Below are 17,729 nucleotides of genomic sequence, written 5' to 3'. Positions count from 1 at the left end.
ATCTTCTCGTTGACCACGGCATCTCCAGTGCCCAGAACGGTGCCCGACATAACACAGGCAGCACATGTTACGGAATTAGTGATGAATGAATAAGTGAGCAAGTGAAAATCGTGCTAAGAGTTTCTGTCATTTTCTTTGCTGGTTTGTTTCTCTGATTGTGCGTCTTGGTTACCCCCTCTGTGTGAGGGTGACTTGCCGATGAATATGAGGCAGGTGATGTCGTGTCATAGGTGAGCTGGTTCTCGCAGCCCACGGTGCTGGTTAGACACACTCACCCACACCCAAAGCAGCTGCAGCATGGTGCCCACGATTGGTAGTCAGCAGCCAGCTCTGGTAGCCAGGACAATCGTCTAGCTGCTGCCCCACCAGGCCTGCCTTCTCCCACATTTCCTTTTCCCATGACGGCGGGTGCTCTATGTGAGATGATTCCTGTGCGTCTTTGTTCATCTGCTTCTGCCAGGAGTTAACTCTTTGGGGGCATGCACTGGCTTCCTTCACCAGGCACGGTCTGTATGTAAGAAGGAATGCTATGGGCACGCAATCTCATTTAAATTAATGTGAAATGAAAAAAATGTGGTTAGACTACTTAGAGGTGCTTTTTCCAAGTGGCTTGCCTTACACTTCCCCCAGCTTCTCCAGGCCATTCTGTCATCTCCAGGTTGCAGATACCACCCGTCAGCTTCAAGTCAGCTTCAATACTACCTGTATTCTGCACTGGAGGTCCCAAGGGTCCTTCACAGCTCGTCGTCTACCTTCTCCACTCTTCGTTTCTCCTACTTGAGACAATTCCTTCTGACAAGAATCCCTATTCTCAAGCGAGCTCATAATAGCTTCTCTCCAACTAGCCAGTGGTCTTTGTGTCTTGTGATCACTACAGCCCTGTAATCTAGACCCAACTTTGCATTTTCTGTTGCAAATTGTCATAAAAAACAAGACTTCTGTACACCTGAGCCAAAGCTCTAGTTTGTACGTAGGGCATGTATGGCCTTTCACTCATATCTTTTTACATGTCACAAATTGTTATCACATGACAATGGAGTTTTGCTGCATAACCATCATTTATGATTATTACATTTGCTGGTGTGCCAAGTCCTTTGATGATATGTTGCATGCATTATCTCATTAATTGCCCCTATATTAATCATGTTTTTTATTCTCTGTATTTTATAATGCTTTGACATCTCGAGGCCTTGCTAATCCTGGAGAGACTGCCCCTTTTGGACTAGCTAATTCATACAGATAGTAAACAACTAGCCTATGATCCTGCCCTTTACATGCAAACCAATCAATCCAAAGCTCATACCCCTCTTATCCAACTATCACGCCCAAGGCAATATTGCCCTTTCCCTAAATCACCCCAGGGCCAGGTACAAGGCAATGAGAAACCACCTCTGTAACCCAAAACCTAACAAAAATATTCAAATGGTACAATCCTAGCTTGCTCATGTTTACCTGCTCTGCCTCTCCGATGTCTTGCCATGGAAACCACAACAAGGGCCCTGTGCCTTCTCACTCCTCCTCCTGCCCAACCCTGGTGCTTCCCACGTGGCCCTGGATGGCATGTGGTGGCGTGTCTCCTCATTTTGGGAATTGTAGGTAATGAAGTCTTCTCTCAAGGCAGTTGTCTCTGTGTTTATCATCTTACCATCTGTGATTAAAACAAAATTCTGGGTATATTTCAAAACGCCCCCAAACCTTGTAAGGTAGGTAAGATGGGTATTATTCGTACCAGTTATGCAGCTGGAGAGATGAGGAGTCAGTAACTGAACAGATGATTCAGCTTCAGAACACTACCAGTTGAGCATCCCAAATCCAAAAATCTGATTGCGACCTTCAAAATCTGAAACTTTGGAATGCCTACATGATGCTCAAAGGAAGTGCTCATTGGAGCATTTTGTATTTTAGATTTTGGAATTTGGGATGCTCAACCAGTAAGTATAATGAAAATACTCCAACATTCAAAATAATCCACAATCTGAAGCACTTCTGGTCTCACGCATTTCAAGTAAGGGATACTCAATCTGTACTCTTAGTCATTATGCTAATTTGTCTTTATATAGGTTTTCATATATCTAAGAGGGTTTAACTAGGGGCCGTCCTATCATGGGACTCAGCTAGGCACTTCATAGGAAATTTATGACATAAACTATTTAGTCCTTGTTCATTGTGAGCCTCAACTTTTTTTCTTTTTCCACTTTAAATTTGGTTTTAGCCTTCTATTCTATAACGGGAAATACTGGTCCATAGCAATGCCTTACAGTGAATGAAATCTCCCCCATAAAATAGTGGACTGACATAGATTAATATAAAGATCAGACCTTTGCAGTTATGTCTCTGATTTGCTAGCCCTTGAGTTCAGCCTATTTATTCACTCATAAATATTGAGCTAACCAGTCTTACAGAAGGAAATAGACACAGGATTTCAGATTCCTTAAGTTGTGGGGAGCCAGCTCTGCAAAAAATGAGTTTATGCCTTCGCAAGAGCAGGACTTATCATATATTATTAAGAAAGTTTACACCTCGCTTCAACCTATCTCTGCCTTTCTTCTTTACTTGCCTCAGCCATTCTTTTCCTGCCTGGAAGCTGATGCTCTCTTATGCTTTCTTTTCTCCCCTGATAACTCTTCCTGTCTCAAGCAATCTTCATGAGCTGATTTAGCAACTGCCCCTGTTTTCATCTGAGAAGGAATAAAGCCAGCAGGTTCAGGAGGAGGTGATGGAATCTGAACGCCCTATAACCAAGTGGCAGGAGCTGTCTGACGTGCGTGCAGCATCCTGACCCAACTCCACAGCCACCGCCACTGTGTTCAAGAGCCAAACTCTGTAACTGAAGACAACCATAAGCCCAGCCTCATGTTCTCAGCCTCACACACGTCAGAGCACGGAAAAGAGCCTTCCCAGTCTGGCAATACTGGACAAGAGTGTCACAGAGTTGAGAGGATTATACACAATATGTATACACAAAACCCAGGTACACTCGAGCCTTGGGAAAAGATGTGTCATTGAAACCGATGGAGGGTCCGAAAATAAGCAGTGGGGCCGTTCCCTAAGCCCTCAGCCTCTCCTCTCTGCATCGTCACTCCCCTCAGCCTTGCAGCCCAGGAGCTCAGGGATGAGTATTGAGCCCGGCTCCTGCCTTCATTCTATCGGCTTTCTAGAAAGGATCTAATACAATACCGTGCCATGTAATGACATTCCGACAATGATGGACACATGTACAACAGTGGTTGCGAAAGATCACATGCAACTGAAAAATTCCCATTGCCTAGTGAGCTGCAGCCACAGTGCACCGCATTACTCTGGTGCTTGTGGCGATGCTGGTGTGAACAAACCAAGTGGGCTGCCAGTCCGTAAAAGCATAACACATGCCATTTTGCACAGTTCTAATACTTGGTAATGATAAAGAACAACTGTTACTGGTTTCTATTGTCACTACACTATACTTTTTATTGTTGTTTTAGAGTATACTCCTTCTATTAGTGCTTCTAAAAAAAATTAGCTGTAAAATAGCCTCAGGCAGGACCTTCAGGAGATACTCCAGCAGAACCAGTTGTTATCACAGGAGATGACAGCTCCGTGCATGTTATTGCCCCTGAAGACCTTCCGGTGGGACAAGACATGGAGGTGGAAAGCAGTGATACTGATGATCCTGACCCTGAGTAGGCCGAGGCTAATGTGTGTGTTTGTGTCTTAGTTTTTAGCAAAAGAATTAAAAAAGTAAAAAAATAGAAATAACGAATTTTAAAAAGAGAAAAAAGCTTATAGAATAAGGATATAAAGAAAGAAAATATTTTTGTACAGCTGTACAATGTCATAACAGCTAAATGTTATCATAAAATTGTCAAAAAGTTAAAAAGTTATAGTAAGCCAGTTTATTATTGAAGACAAATATTCTTCAACACATTTAGTGTACTCTAAGTGTACAGTGTTTACAAAGTCTACACTAGTGTACAGTAATGTCCTAGGCTTTTACATTGGCTCATTTAACTCACTGACTCACCCAGAGCAACTTCCAGTCCTGCAAGCTCCATTCATGGTAAGTGCCCTATATAGATGTACCGTTTTTTTTATCTTTTATACAGTATTTTTACTGTACCTTTTCTATGTTTAGATACATAAATACTTACCATCGTGTTACAGTTGCCTACAGTGTTCAGTACAGTAACACGCTGTGCAGGTTTGCAGCCTGGGACAATAGGCTGTACCACATAGCCCAGGTGTGTAGTAGGCTGTGCCATCTCAGTTTGTGTAAGTAAATATATTCCATGATAGTCACATAATGGTGACATCACCTAACCACGCATTTCTTAAAATGAATGTATCCCTTCGTTAAGCAATGCATGCCCATATGTATTTTCACTACAGCTGATATGACTAGTGATAAGTATTCTCTCTTCTAGGTAAGATGCTCTAATTAAAAATTTTAAACGTAAAAATATACACGGGCTAACCATTTTACAACAGGAAATGGGGCAGTATTTATTTGTGCTCAGTCCCTCAGAGCTGAGAGCAGGTAGTATGCTTTTGTATCCTTCAGCAACTAAGGTAATAAATGATAAGAGCTTAATGCTTATTTTTGAATTAAATTTCATTTGCCAATTGTGCAGAGCACAGTCTAATTGAACAAAAGGCTTTGAGAAAGAATACAGTAGAGCAGATGCGCATAGCAACCATTAAATTAGGATACAAGAGTCATGCTGTAAGGGGAAGCTCCTGCTGGGGGCAGCAGGAAAAAACATCGTGACAGGCCCAAGGAAAGCTGGAGCTCTTGAGTTCAGAGCTTAAAGAAATGAATTTGAGCCCAAAGAAACGGGGGGGCTGGCCTCTAATCACAATATCACAAGTCCCCTCCCAACACCATTATGGTGCCACTTTATATAACCATAAAGCTGCAGACGGATTTTATGAAGATTGGTCCTAATACTTTTTAGGATCTCCATGTGTTTTTCCAAGCTCCTGCTTTTTACAACAAGATGCAGGGATAATAAGCATGGGGTAGGAGGGGGACTATTTTGCATGTCATGTTGTAAGAAGAAATTAAGATTTGCTAGTTTGGGAAATAGGCATGCAGTGGAAGGGCTTAAGTGTTTCCAGGCGGGTCATCAGAGAGGGAAGCTCATTGCATCTTTTTGCATAGGCCCAGGAGAGCTCTGCCACCTGGCACTGTAGCTTGGCTGGGGGAGAACGTGCGCAGAGGGGGACGTGCAGACTGGGTTGGGCTACCTGGCTTCAGAATGTAGTTCAGTTCTCCAGGGCGGGGTTTGGCAACTTCTGCTTAGGCATGGCATGCGGGGAGGGAAGGTGCCAGTGTCAGTTTTCAATTTGCTGCTTTCCCCAGAACTCCCTCTCCCGCCCTCCCCTCCGCCTCCCCACTCCCCCCACCCTACCCCTACACCCGGGGAAGCCACTGAGAGGGGGCGCAGCATTCTCTCGGCTTGCTCGGGTGTCAGGGGGAGAGCGGAGCCGGGTGCAGTGCCCAGGCCAGGCGGGCGCGGCGGGGGTTGAGGTGGGCGCCCGAGCCTGCGCCCGCCCGCCGGGATGAGCGCGCAGTCCGCGCCGCCCGCCCGCCCGCTCGCTCCGAGGCGGCTCCGGGAGAAAGTGGCGGTCAGGGAAGGAGCTGCTGCCATGACAACCCCGGCGGTCGGGGCCCGCGCGCGTCGGGGCTGCTCCCGGGAGGAAGGCGGCGCGGAGGCCGGGGGCGGCCGCTGAGCGCGGCGTCCGCGCGTCCCCGCGTCCCGTGCCGCGTCCCCGGAGGAGGCGGGGGCCGCCGTCCGCCCAGCTCCCCCGCGCCCCGAGCCTGCGCCGGGCGGCGCTCCGCGGGCTGGCGGCGAGGCGCCGACCGGGCTGCGGGGAGGACGGCCACCGACCGGAGGATCCTGCGCCGCGCCGGCTGCGCTCCCCGCCTGGAACTTTTTACCTCCTTCGGGCTCCAGATGCGAGACTTGGGGCTGGTTTATAAATATTTCTATACATATGTGTGATCTAATAAAACATTTTCTCCTCTCCTTGAAGCAGCAGCTTTTTATGACATCTCCTTTATGTCAGAGACACTTGCCTTCTTCTTTGGGTTATAAACTTTTGATGCCAGACCTCTGCAGAACGTGCCCAACTGAATCTTAAAGTAGCGTCTTGAAGAGAGTGGCAGAGAAAGCGCAATCTGTGACCTTCATCCCCGCACCTTCCTTCCTCCTCTCCCTTCCTGGCTGCCTCCCTCCTCCCCAGGGGAGCGTCGAGAAAGCTCTTTTTGGATGCAGGAGGGGGCATCTGGTTCTGCCAGGCTGGAAAGCTGAGGCAGGATTCGAGGAAGAATTATTAGACTCCGGAGAGCCTGGACTCTTTTCTTCTCCTTCCTCCTTTCTGCTTCTGGCGTGCTCTATCCCTTTCCTTTCTCCCCACACCACTTCCTGAGACCGGCTGGTGTGCGGGGCGGGGGACCAGGACCGTGCGGCTGCCGGAGTTCGGGGAAGTTGTGGCTGTCGAGGATGGGGGTCTGTGGGAACCTGTTCCTGCCCTGGAAGTGCCTCGTGGTCGTGTCTCTCAGGCTGCTGTTCCTTGTACCCACAGGAGTGCCCGTGCGCAGCGGAGATGCCACCTTCCCCAAAGCTATGGACAACGTGACGGTCCGGCAGGGGGAGAGCGCCACCCTCAGGTAGGGAGCTATCCTTCAGCGGGGGACTAAGCCCCTCGGATGTGGGTCCTGGGGAGGGGTGAGGGAGAGAGAACGGAAGGCTCCTTGGGGCACTGGAGCGCGTGAGAGGGCCTTCTGCAGGCCCGAGAGGTGCCCACTTGCACACGGTGGCAGTTGACATCCATGCTCCTGGACAGGTTTGTCATCTGCTCCAGCTTTTCTGGTCCAGGTGCTTATGAGTAAGCACTGAGGCACACTCTTGGGACTCCATGGATCTATGAGGCCGTGACATGCTAGATTCACTGTTGCGTGGGCACCAAGATGAGAAAATGACAGTACTGGAGTTGAAAGACTGGGTGGTTAGCCTACGATCTGTGGATGCTTTTCCACAGGCCACAAGGTGTGTGACGAGGTGGGATCATTCCCAGGACCAGCAGGCTAGCTCTCATCAGAGGTACACCTGGAATTGCGGGCTCTGGAATGACCAGTGCCAGGCCACGGCTGTTAGGAGTTTGCGCAAACCCAGCACTGGTGCCAACCCAGCGTGATGCTCCTGGGGCCTCTATTATAAATTATGAGGGCTGTTTTATTTTTGCAGACTGAGGCCAAAGAGAGGAAACATGTAGCTTTTATGCAATGACATCACTCCTGTGTGAAAAGCACAATAGAAAAGCTTTTTGTTTTAACTTAACGAGTTACAGAGAATCACTTACATGCTCCAGGCAGAGGGGTGGAGATTCTTGGAATATGAACCTTTGGGGACTGGGCCTGCTGCGGCAGAGACTTTAATAAAAATGCAGCCACCACTTTCCACCAGCTCAGCAGATATCATCTTTTATCCCTTTAATGAGGCAGTTCTGGTCCTAGGAGACAGATTCAGGGACGTCCCAGCTTAACTATGTCTCACAGTGTACACAGGGTGAATGCATTTGCCCTGCCTATGACTTTGATGGTTATGGTGAAAATAAAACATTCTGACCCAGATTCTGCAGCCAAAATGCCTGGCTTCTCCAAGGAGAGAATGAGGGTGGGAGTTCTTCCTATTCTTCCTTTGGCTTTCCTGGTGGAACTCTCCCCAAATCTAGACAAGCCTCTCCCCGGGGAAGGAAAGAAAGCATCTGGGGCACTAATATTCTTTTCTTAAGCCCAAGGGTTAAGGTTGGATTCTTGCTACTTTGTGTGGTGGTTCTTAGTTAGATCTTCTTTAGAGCTAAAGAACGGGTCCCAGAACCCTGTCTGCTGTTGCTTGGATGCACAGAGAAGATAGAGAAAAAGGAGGATAAGGATGCTTCTCCCAGACAGCATGAGGGAAAAGTCCTCCTGGCCACGTGGGCACCCCTCTGCCTGCCCAAACTCGCATGTAATATTCCTACTTCATTGCTTCAGAGAAGGTCTGGGAGTCAGCTCCCTGAGAAATGACTTGTGGGATGCATATTTATAGTGGACTGGTTGGCTCAAAGATATGAGTAGCACATGGGCTATAATGCATGTTAACCGAGGAAATGTTGGGAAATGTCAGTAGTACACTGGGATGTTGACGCTGCCACGTACCTCTTTATCTTCTAACCTATCACTGTGCTAAATTTTCCAAAGTCCTCTGTCCTCTGCCCTCTGCCTACCCCTAAAAATTAAACCAGAAACTTAAAAACCTGAGCTTTCTGCTTTCCAGGATGCAATAAGACGATTCCACCAGCAGAGGGCCGGCTTTGATCTACCATTTTTTTATTAGCTGCTGGCCTGTTTTCATGATCTTCAATCCTAATGTTGAGCAGCTGGGCTTGGGAATGGGCATGGGAATAAAACAAGAAAAGCTGAATAGTTCTTCTTTTTGTTCTTTATGGAAAAAACACACAACAACTTACATGTTCACTTACATGTTCGAGTATAACTGTTATCTGTCACCTGATTGCATACTCTAATTTTTAAAGTAAGCACACGTCTTGTGTTGATTTTTGCCTCTTGTCTATAAATTTGCCCCTGGAATAGACAAATTTGACACATTTTCGATGTTTTAATCTCTTTATATCCTCTTTCTTTAACCTGTGTGGTCTTCTCTTTTATTACTTTCTCACTTCATTTTTATCAGATGCTCCTATCGTGTATACTTTGACCTGTTATTCATTCTCTTCTTCCTTTTTCCTCTTTATCATTTAATTTTTATAATTCCCTTATTTTTTAACGTTATGATTTCATTACTATTACAATGTTTCTTAAAAGAACACCAATCTCTCCTGCAAATTTCTGTGTGTCCCAATCTCTCTTCTTTTGTTTTCCACATTCTTTTGCTTTATTGGCTAATAGTTGTGTGACCATCTTAACAAAGAAATTGTTTGTCAGTACCCTGAGGGAGAGTCCACGTTTCCAGTTTCCAGAAGTCCCTGGCCTCAACTCCAGATAAATGGATCATGTTTTATTTGGTGATGTTTTTCACTTTTAAAAAATATCTAATTTTTAAGTATGGTTATTCTTTGGTGTCCTTAAAGACATTCATTGGGAATTCATTACTTGGGAATTTAGTATTCCAAATGCATCAAATGTTCAGAATGGATCAGGAAAATTGAATGATACCTATGCCTATCAGCCACAAAAATCCCTTCAAATGTGACTGCCCTAGATCAAATTATCTTAAGTCTGTTTCTAAATCTTGAATGGAGTCACAGAAGGAGGCCAAAGACCTAGTCGAACAAGCAAAGGAGTCAAGAAACCTGGGTTTGCCTTCAGATTTTCCGATGAAAAATTACTCAGCTTAGAGAAGAATGATTTCCTTTCTTTGGGATATCAGTTTTGTTGTGACAGGTCTTTGATTGCACTGAGGGATATTAGGAAGTGATGTGCCAAAGATGACACTGAAGTTTTGAACATGGATGGAACTCATTTTATGTAAGTGAGGCAATATTATCTCCCTCATAACTACTTCATAGGGCTACTTGAAAAGTAAAAATAATTATTTGAATATTGAGTTATTTTGCCTTCTTGGGAGAGAGATGATATGGAAAATGAAGGTGCTATTCACTAGGGTTGAATTATAGCTTCTATGAATCTGATTTGAATTCATTATTACAAATGGGCCCTCTTGGCCAGAATCATTTCATTACAATTATCTGCTGTTGGGTTAAAAATGTTCTGTGCCTTTCCATTAGATTAGATATGACAAGTATCTAGAAGTCCTGCGTCTGAATCAATGCCCACATCAGGAAAGAAGTCCAGGATCCTCGGTATGGTCCGTCGGTGTCTATTAAGCCATCTCAGCTGAATGGATGACTGCATTTGTGCTTTCTTAGTGGGCTTCAGTCTCCTCTAGATTTGCTTGAGTTCCTGTGGGGGTCTACATCATCTGTGGACATTTTGAGGGAGTGCAGTGGAATAGAGGTAGAGATTGTTGCTGTAACCATCCCACTCAATGGGAGAAGTTCCCATCAACATACTGGGATTTTTTGTTTGTTTTTTAACAGCAGGATAATCGCTTTTGTTGATCTAAGCTTGCTGATTTGGGATTATGCTTAATGGCTCTTTTCTAAAGTGTCCCTGCATTTTCTTTTGGAGGTCCTCGTTAATCCATTCAGAACTGAGTATTTGAGGTTTAACTACTGCCAAGGAATAATCCGAGCAGTGGGATTTTGCCGAAGCATCAGGGCAGTGGAGTTCCCAAAGACAATGTTCTGTTGTTTGTCTCCTCTGAGATTTTCCATATTTTGCACTTACCATCAGCAGCTCTTCCTTTTGTGTAAATTAGAAAATTTAGAGTAGCCATTAGGTTTTTCAAAACAAATGCGTGATTTTTGCATTTCAATGTTTCAGTTGCCTAAACTGTTAAGTGCAAAGGCTTTGCTCTTGGTCTGGGAAGATGAGGAAATAAAAAGACACTCAGGCTGGTGCAGGTTCATAAAGGACCTCTCAGGTGGTGGCACTAACCTGGGTGGAGTTACCTGGGACACTTTTTAAAAATTCCAATGCCAGGCTCCCAGACCAATGAAATCAAAATCTCTGGGGTAGGGCATGGCTGTGGGCACTTACGGCATCTTTTCCAGCATTTCTAATGTGGAGCCAGAGTTGAGAACCAGTGCTCCAAATCCCCTTCCAGCCCTAGAACCTTGAGCAAGGCTGGTGTCCAGTGTCCCTACCTTCCAGGGAAGCACCTCCCCAACATGTGCAAAGGGATGGCTACCTTAACACTCTAGAAAGTGCTGTGCTCGGCAGCATGGGTACCTGGGTTTGATTCTTATTCTCCCTCTTACCACCTATGTGACCTTGAGCACGTCAGTTCGGTTGTATACACATGGAAACAATATCCTCCTGGTCTATGTTATCAGGTGCTGTTCTGTTAACTATAAAGCAACATGGATGTGCAAGTTGTTACTGGTACCAAACGGAACTCCTCACTAACAACTGACAACACTCTCAATCTTTTCCGGTTTCATCTGCCCCGTCTTCTGCTTGCTCCACCCCACACACACACACACACACACCTTTAAAATGTGTGTCTTCCCGACTCCACTCAGCATCCTGCTTTTTGCATGTGATCAAGAATTACCAGCATCTGAGTTCCAATAACCCCTGCCACAGACCTATGTTCTAACAGATACACACTATGGACCTGTTGTTTTTTCATGTGTGATTATGGATAGACTGTGGGCTCCTGGAGCTTAGGAGCCATGTCTTATGTATTGAGTACAGACATTGTGTTGGATACTATGGATTTAAAAAAGCAAGTATTGATTGAATGCATTAATCCATCTCAATGGGACCCAACTCTTCTAATGTATTATTACCTCTATGGCAATGAAATGCTTATATCTAAAGAATTTTGTTCTCTTAAAATATGATTCTGGGACAATCAGGCACAGCAGTTGGTTAGAGATCTTGGAGGCCTGAGGGATTTTTGGATTCCATTCAAATCACTTGCCAGAGGGGACAGTTGAATCGACCAATGACTGCAGTCTGATCTGAAACTATGCAAAAGCCTTCACTATCCCTGAGGGCAAGACAACAAGTAAGAGGCATCTTCTTAGCAGCAGTAGAGTAACACATTTGAAGGTGAGCTGCCTTTGCAGAGATTTGCCTTGTTACAGGCCCAAGGAGATACCAGAGCAAGAAGGCAGGGGGGCATTTGCCTGGGAAGGCGGTGTTTCCCCAGTTGGGTGGTTAGGTCTTGGCTGCAGAATCTGGCAGAGCGGGCTAGCTTGGCTTTGTGACCCTCCCTTGTATCCCTGATTGGACATGGGCAAACACCTCCCCAACACACACACCCCAGGCCCACACTCCAAAGCAGGGGATGGGAGAAGGCGTTTTAAAGCATTTAAGGTACATGCCCCATGGCTTTCTGAACATTCTGGAAAACTCAGCAGCTCTTAGCTAAGTCCTTTGGGTAATTATTTAACCTTTTAAAGTAAATTTAGCCATTGGGTTCGTTTTAGTTCTGTCTTTCATTTCCCTTCCTTTTAGCTTCTAAAAAAGGACTCTGCCCTTGGCCTGCTTCCTGTGCATGGGCTCTGAGGGGGCTGGAGAGCGGGTCTGGCCGGCAGTTGTTGCAGATCTGATGGGATCAGGCAGTGAGATGCAGTGGAGAGGAAGAGTCAAATAGGTCTCGTTTGACCTTCCCAGGGGAGGACTTTTAAAATTACTTATTATTAATGTGCAGCAGCCTTCAAAGTCATGAGATGAGAAGAGGGAATTAAGGTCCAAGACATCTTTAGGGCTGGCAGAAATTTGCATTGCCTGTTAAGTTGGGAACCAAGTGTTAACCTTTCCTGATTTTTTTTTTTAAATACTGACAAGATAACATGAGATTATTTCAGGTTTGTTTGTTTATTGTTTGTCCTGCAAGAAGTTGCTCTTATTGATGTTGTGCATAGTTGAATCGGAGCTAAAATTTGTATGGAATGGGTGTTGGGGAGAAGCTTCTTTCTTTTCACCTTGGTCCATTCTCAGTCTCCTCCTATCTCCCAATAAATGACACCTACTTACTGCTTTTATACCCTGGTGTATTTTTTTTTTTTTAAGTGAAAATTGAAGCTATAATATCTAAGCAGCTCAGCACTGCCCAGCCTAGATCTGTGTATGGATTTCCCGGTGGAGAAGGTTAGAGAAAGTGTTTGAGCTTTGCCTTACTCTCCTTGCGGGATAATGCCACAGACCCTTTAATAAAATTTGCAAGAGCCCAGAGGAGGAGGGGTTGCTTTTAGCACAACAAAAACTCCTATTGTACAGGATTTACTATGTGTCAGATGCCACATCAATTACCTACCATTTCATGTGATTTTCAGACTATTATGATCCCAATGAACAGCCTAGGAGATTGAGGTTAGAAAAGTTAAACCACTTGCCTTTGGTCACATGGTTATGTTGTGTCAGAGTCTACATTAGTTTCTAGGAGACCTTTCTTTCTGCTTCCTCTCAATTTTATAGTATGTCCCTCCCAGATAGAACAGAGAAAGTTTCCAAGTGTTACAAGCAGGAAAAAATAAAGGGCACCCTTTCTGTTCCCTGGACACATGCTGAACCCAAGGTCAGGCAATCAGTGTTTCAGTGGAGGGCTGTCGCTGTCTGCTGTCCTGCCGCCCGCGTCTCCACGCTTCATGGTGCGTGATAGCCCTGGTGAACACAGGTCTCCCTCCGGGGGCTGGAAATGGTGCACACTGCGGACACTGCACAACATGACAGCCCGGGGGGAGAGGGTCCCACACACTGTCATGGGGAGCACTGGCGCTCTTGGTTTTGAGCCTGCCCTGAATGTTGTATTATCTTGTCATGGGACCTCCCACAGCATGTACAGTAGTGCCTCAAAGGACCTGCAAACCAAGACCAAATAAGCAGGCCACTTGTCGGTAAGAACACAACACTGAGAACTGTGAGGAAGTGAGCGATGCTCAAGTATAGAATGAAGAGAAGTAATTTACTTAAACCCTAAAGTATTTCATTCCATAATCCTCCTTCCCATCCTTACATTCCCACAATAATTGAAGCCACTAAGGCTATGAGAACAGAGACCCGCAGGCCTTCCCCCCACCTTGCCTCCAGTTCATACCCCAGAGAAAATCACGTGACCTGCTCTGGCCTCCTCTTCCCTGGGGATGATACGTTTTGCTTAAATTAAAGACATGCTGAAGGCCTTGACCTGGCTTCCTATAAAAGTGCTGATCAATAAAATTTTTAGAAATTGGTTTTAAATATTAAACATTTTCACTGGGCCTGAAGATTTATGGTATCTCAATTAACCAAGTTTCCATTGCATAATAAGAGCAAAGAATGTTATAAGTGGTTGTTAAGTTTTCTGGCTAGTCCACAGAAGATAATTCAACTCACAATTACCCAAAACGCTATATACTAGCAATGAAGAATAATGGAAAACAGTGTTGTTATAGAAGTAATTACGCAAAAGAGAAAAAATGAATACGATAATTTTCTATTTATTGTGAATGCCAATGCTGAAGAAAAGTAGGTGTAATTAGAGGAAGATAATATGGAAACATTTTCTCAAAGATATTTCTGAATACTTCCAAAAGTTTTCAAGTTTGTAGTATTATTTCCATCGAGCCAAATTTAATTTTAAAATGCGTAGCTTTTATTTGATTTACATACACATTTGTCACTACGCTGACATTTGGAGAAATTTTCATACATGTTGATGAAGGAAGGCAGATAGATAAAGGAAAAAAGGAAATAAAAGACAAAAATGGAATGATACGTGAAAGGAGAGCGTTGGAGAGAAATTTTCCAAAAGTATCAGTTTAGAGTTGAAAGAAGGGAAAGAAAGCAGCTAAAGAGCAGGGGAGGGTGTGTACGTGTGAGAATAAAAGAAGCCTCAGGTGGAATTACTGAGTAGTCAGGGGTAGAGAAAAGAAGCAGAAAGGAAAGTGGCCAGAGAAGAGTGAGTGGCCCTCCCTGCGGCGTTTCTGGGGTGTGAACATCTCTGTCTCTGAGTGTCGGGCCACGGGACCACACACATGCTGGTGACCATCCTAAGCCAAGGCAGGAGCAGTTTGAGGACCAAATTCTCGCTTGTTGCAGGGCTCCAGCTCTTTCTGAACCTCACTCCCCGCCTACCCCGCAGCTCTAAGTCCCCTTCTCTCACTGGGCCCTACTCCATGTCTTGCTAATCGACTTCCGACCTTCCCCATGCCCTGGGTGATCAGATCTCTTCTCTGAGGGACTAGGTTTGCCCTTGACCCCACTCTGCCCAGCCTAGTGGTTCAAGGACCTTCCAATGCTTATGTTTGCCTGCTCACCCAAATGTTCTTTTTGGAGACCACCTCACATCCAGGCAACACGTGAGGTCTAGGCCATGTCACACTTGCTCCCATCTGCCCTGCTCCTGTGCGATTAAACAATTTATTCTCAGATATGTGGCTTGCTCTGTCAGGTATTTTGCCTGCCTCGACCACCCACTGATGCCTTCGCGCATACAGCCTCCGGCTCACAGTTTGGAACCTCCCATGATGGATAAAAGAAGGAGTCACTATCTGTGCACACAGGGAATTGAATCAGCCAGGTGTTTTATTAGAGGGTCCGTGCTCACACTGAGTTATTGTCTGTAAGACACCCCATGTAAGAGGAAGGAATTATGGTACTCAAATTTGTACTGTCTTGTGCTTTTTTATGCCATCTGTAAAGATATTCCTCTTCCCATTGTCATTTTCATTGCATCTCCCATGCTCTTTGTTAAATGCATTAATATCCTCTATTTATCTTTGTGTCTTAGTGTCCAACAGAATACCTAATGCTTAGTAAGTGCTCCAAGTGTTTTGAAAAGATGAATGCTTCTCCTTTATCTCTATCTCTGTCTCTGTTTCTCCCCCTCTTTCACAAACATGCACACGCGCGCGCACACACACACACCATGCATATCTACCTTTTCTAATGGAGATATTCTCACCTATGTTGAGTAATGCAGAAATCAGTGAGATTACAACCACAGATTCTGGCATTTGAATCCTAGTTCAGAGACTGATCTCTCCCTAAATAGTTGATATTACACTTGTCCTGTCTCCTCCTGCTTCTTATAATTGCGGTATTTGCCAGTTTTGCCATGTTCCCAAAGTGGGTGGCAAGAGATTCTGGGCAGTTGCAAGGGAGGTCTGCCTGCTTCCCCTCTTTCACCTAGCTGGCATTCTGGAAGAACATTTGCAAACTTTAGGGGATGGAAAAGCCAATGTGAGTAATCTCTTAACATTCCAGCGGGCATCTCAGGATGAAGGGATTTGTGGACTCATGACTGTGGCCATGTGAAATGCAGCTGCTCCTGAAACGAGCTCTCACGCGAGGTCCCTGAACACGCCCCAGCAGCATGCATCGTGCTGTACTTGCGCAATGGAAACAGTTTATAGAATGTTCTTGATTATATGCTCCGTTTTACAATTGCAAGTCAATGGGTGCTCAGTGAAATATAAGATAAAGCATAACCTCAATCGAGAGGTTACGAACACTGGCTGCATAGTCAAAACGTTCATTTCAGACCCTGGTTCCGGTACTTAGTAACTGTATGTGGTTGGACAAGTGACTCAATTTCTAAGCCTCAATTTCCTGATTAAAAAGAAAAAAAAGGACTATATACCCTCTTCACTGGGCTGTTGGGAGGGAGTAGATGATACCAAGTTTGTGAAGAGCCGAGATGAAGGTCTGACAGTGCAGCAAGATCACAATCAGTAGTTATTAATTTTTAAAAAATATAAGTTACTGAATTCACAATTTAAGCAAGCAATTTTTATCGAGTACCTACAAGCACTATTCTAGGCAGTGTGGAAATTGTAAAGTTGAATTAATTCTGGGCTCTTCTCTCTAAACGTTCACATATGTTGAATATGTAAATATGTTGGCAGAACACAGAGCCCACAGATCAGGGAGGAGGGAGGAAAGCAGTGAGAGTGATAAAAAGGGAGGAAGGAAGGAAATTTGCTTAACACATTGATTGTCTGCCACACTGAAAAAAATTTTTTTTCCCTGGGGCCATGGTGTTTTATTAAGAAAATAGAATAAGAACTTTGAAAACAAAATGATCCTTTCTAATTTAATGAAAAAATTACTAGTTTTTATCATTTTCTGTGCGTGAGTATATGCAACTTGAAAAATAGTTCAAAAAGGTAAAGGTGAAGAGATGTGTGAGTTACCTATACTTCATGAGGTCCCAGGTTTAAAACTAGTATGAGTTAAATACAACTCACATGGTAGTTAATGTGTTAAAATAAAATGCACCTATATTAAGTGTTCACAGCAATAAACTTGGACACGTATATTCACCCATGTAACCACGACCTTGCAAGGTACAGAACATCTATATTACCACCCCCAAAAGTTCCTCCATGCCCCTTTTTTATTGTCGTAAAATATACATGACATTTAGCACTTTGACCAATTTTAAGTGTACAATTCAGTGGCATTAAGTATATTCACGTTGCTGTGCAGCCATTACCACCATCCACCTCCAGATCTTATTTCAGCTTTCAAACTGAAACTCCGTATCCTTTAAACAATAACTCCCCATTCTTCCCTCACCCCAGCCCATGGAAACCACCATTCTAGTTTCTGTCTCTATGATTTTGACCATACTAGATAGCTCAGACAAGTGGTATCGTACAGTATTTGTCCTTTTGTGATTGGCTTATTTAACTTAGCACAATGACTATGTCTTCAAGGTTCATCTTTGTTGTAGCATGGGCCATAATTTCCTTCCTTCTTAAGGCTGAATAATCTTCTAATGTATGTATATACCACATTTGCTTTATCCATTCTTCCTTTGATGGACACTTGAGTTGCATTCACTGTCATGAATAATGCTGCTATGAACATGGGTATACAAATATCTGTTTAAATCCTTACTTTCAGTTCTTTCGGTTTATGCCCAGAAGTGGAATTGCTGGATTGCATGATAATTATATGTTTAATTTTCTCAGGAACTGCTATACTGTTTTCCATAGTGGTTGAACCATTTTATGTTCCCACTAGCAATGCATAAGGTTTCCAATTTCTCCACATTCTTGTCAACATTTGTTATATTCAGTTGTTATTATTTTTATTATTTTTAAAGAAATAACTTTAAAGGGTATAAAGTAGTATCTCCTGTAATTTAATTCGCATTTTCCTAATGATTAGTGATGTAGATGTTCTT

At 44.3% G+C, this 17,729-nt stretch overlaps 1 protein-coding gene across 5 annotated transcripts in view; it reads left to right on the top strand.

Moving 5' to 3' along the window:
* The window catches only part of OPCML (opioid binding protein/cell adhesion molecule-like), a 1,134,565-nt gene that overhangs the window by 583,501 nt on the left and 533,335 nt on the right, over positions 1-17,729 (top strand). Inside the window, exons 1-2 of one of the 5 annotated variants that reach the window (XM_012644285.1) lie at positions 2,571-2,583; positions 6,568-6,649. The exons of 1 other annotated variant lie outside the window; for it this stretch is intronic. In XM_012644285.1, coding sequence (XP_012499739.1) covers position 2,583; positions 6,568-6,649 — 83 coding nt within the window. In that variant the 5' untranslated portion in view covers positions 2,571-2,582. Of the gene's footprint in view, positions 1-2,570; positions 2,584-5,898; positions 6,650-17,729 lie in introns of those variants that run through there. 3 more of the 5 variants (XM_012644283.1, XM_012644281.1, XM_012644282.1) reach the window with 3 other exon arrangements.

This window comes from Propithecus coquereli, unplaced genomic scaffold, assembly GCF_000956105.1.
Source record: "Propithecus coquereli isolate 6110/MARCELLA unplaced genomic scaffold, Pcoq_1.0 Scaffold209, whole genome shotgun sequence".
NCBI lineage: Eukaryota > Metazoa > Chordata > Mammalia > Primates > Indriidae > Propithecus > Propithecus coquereli.
Note: the sequence above shows the minus strand (reverse complement) of the source record. Positions and strands in the feature narration are given on the sequence as shown.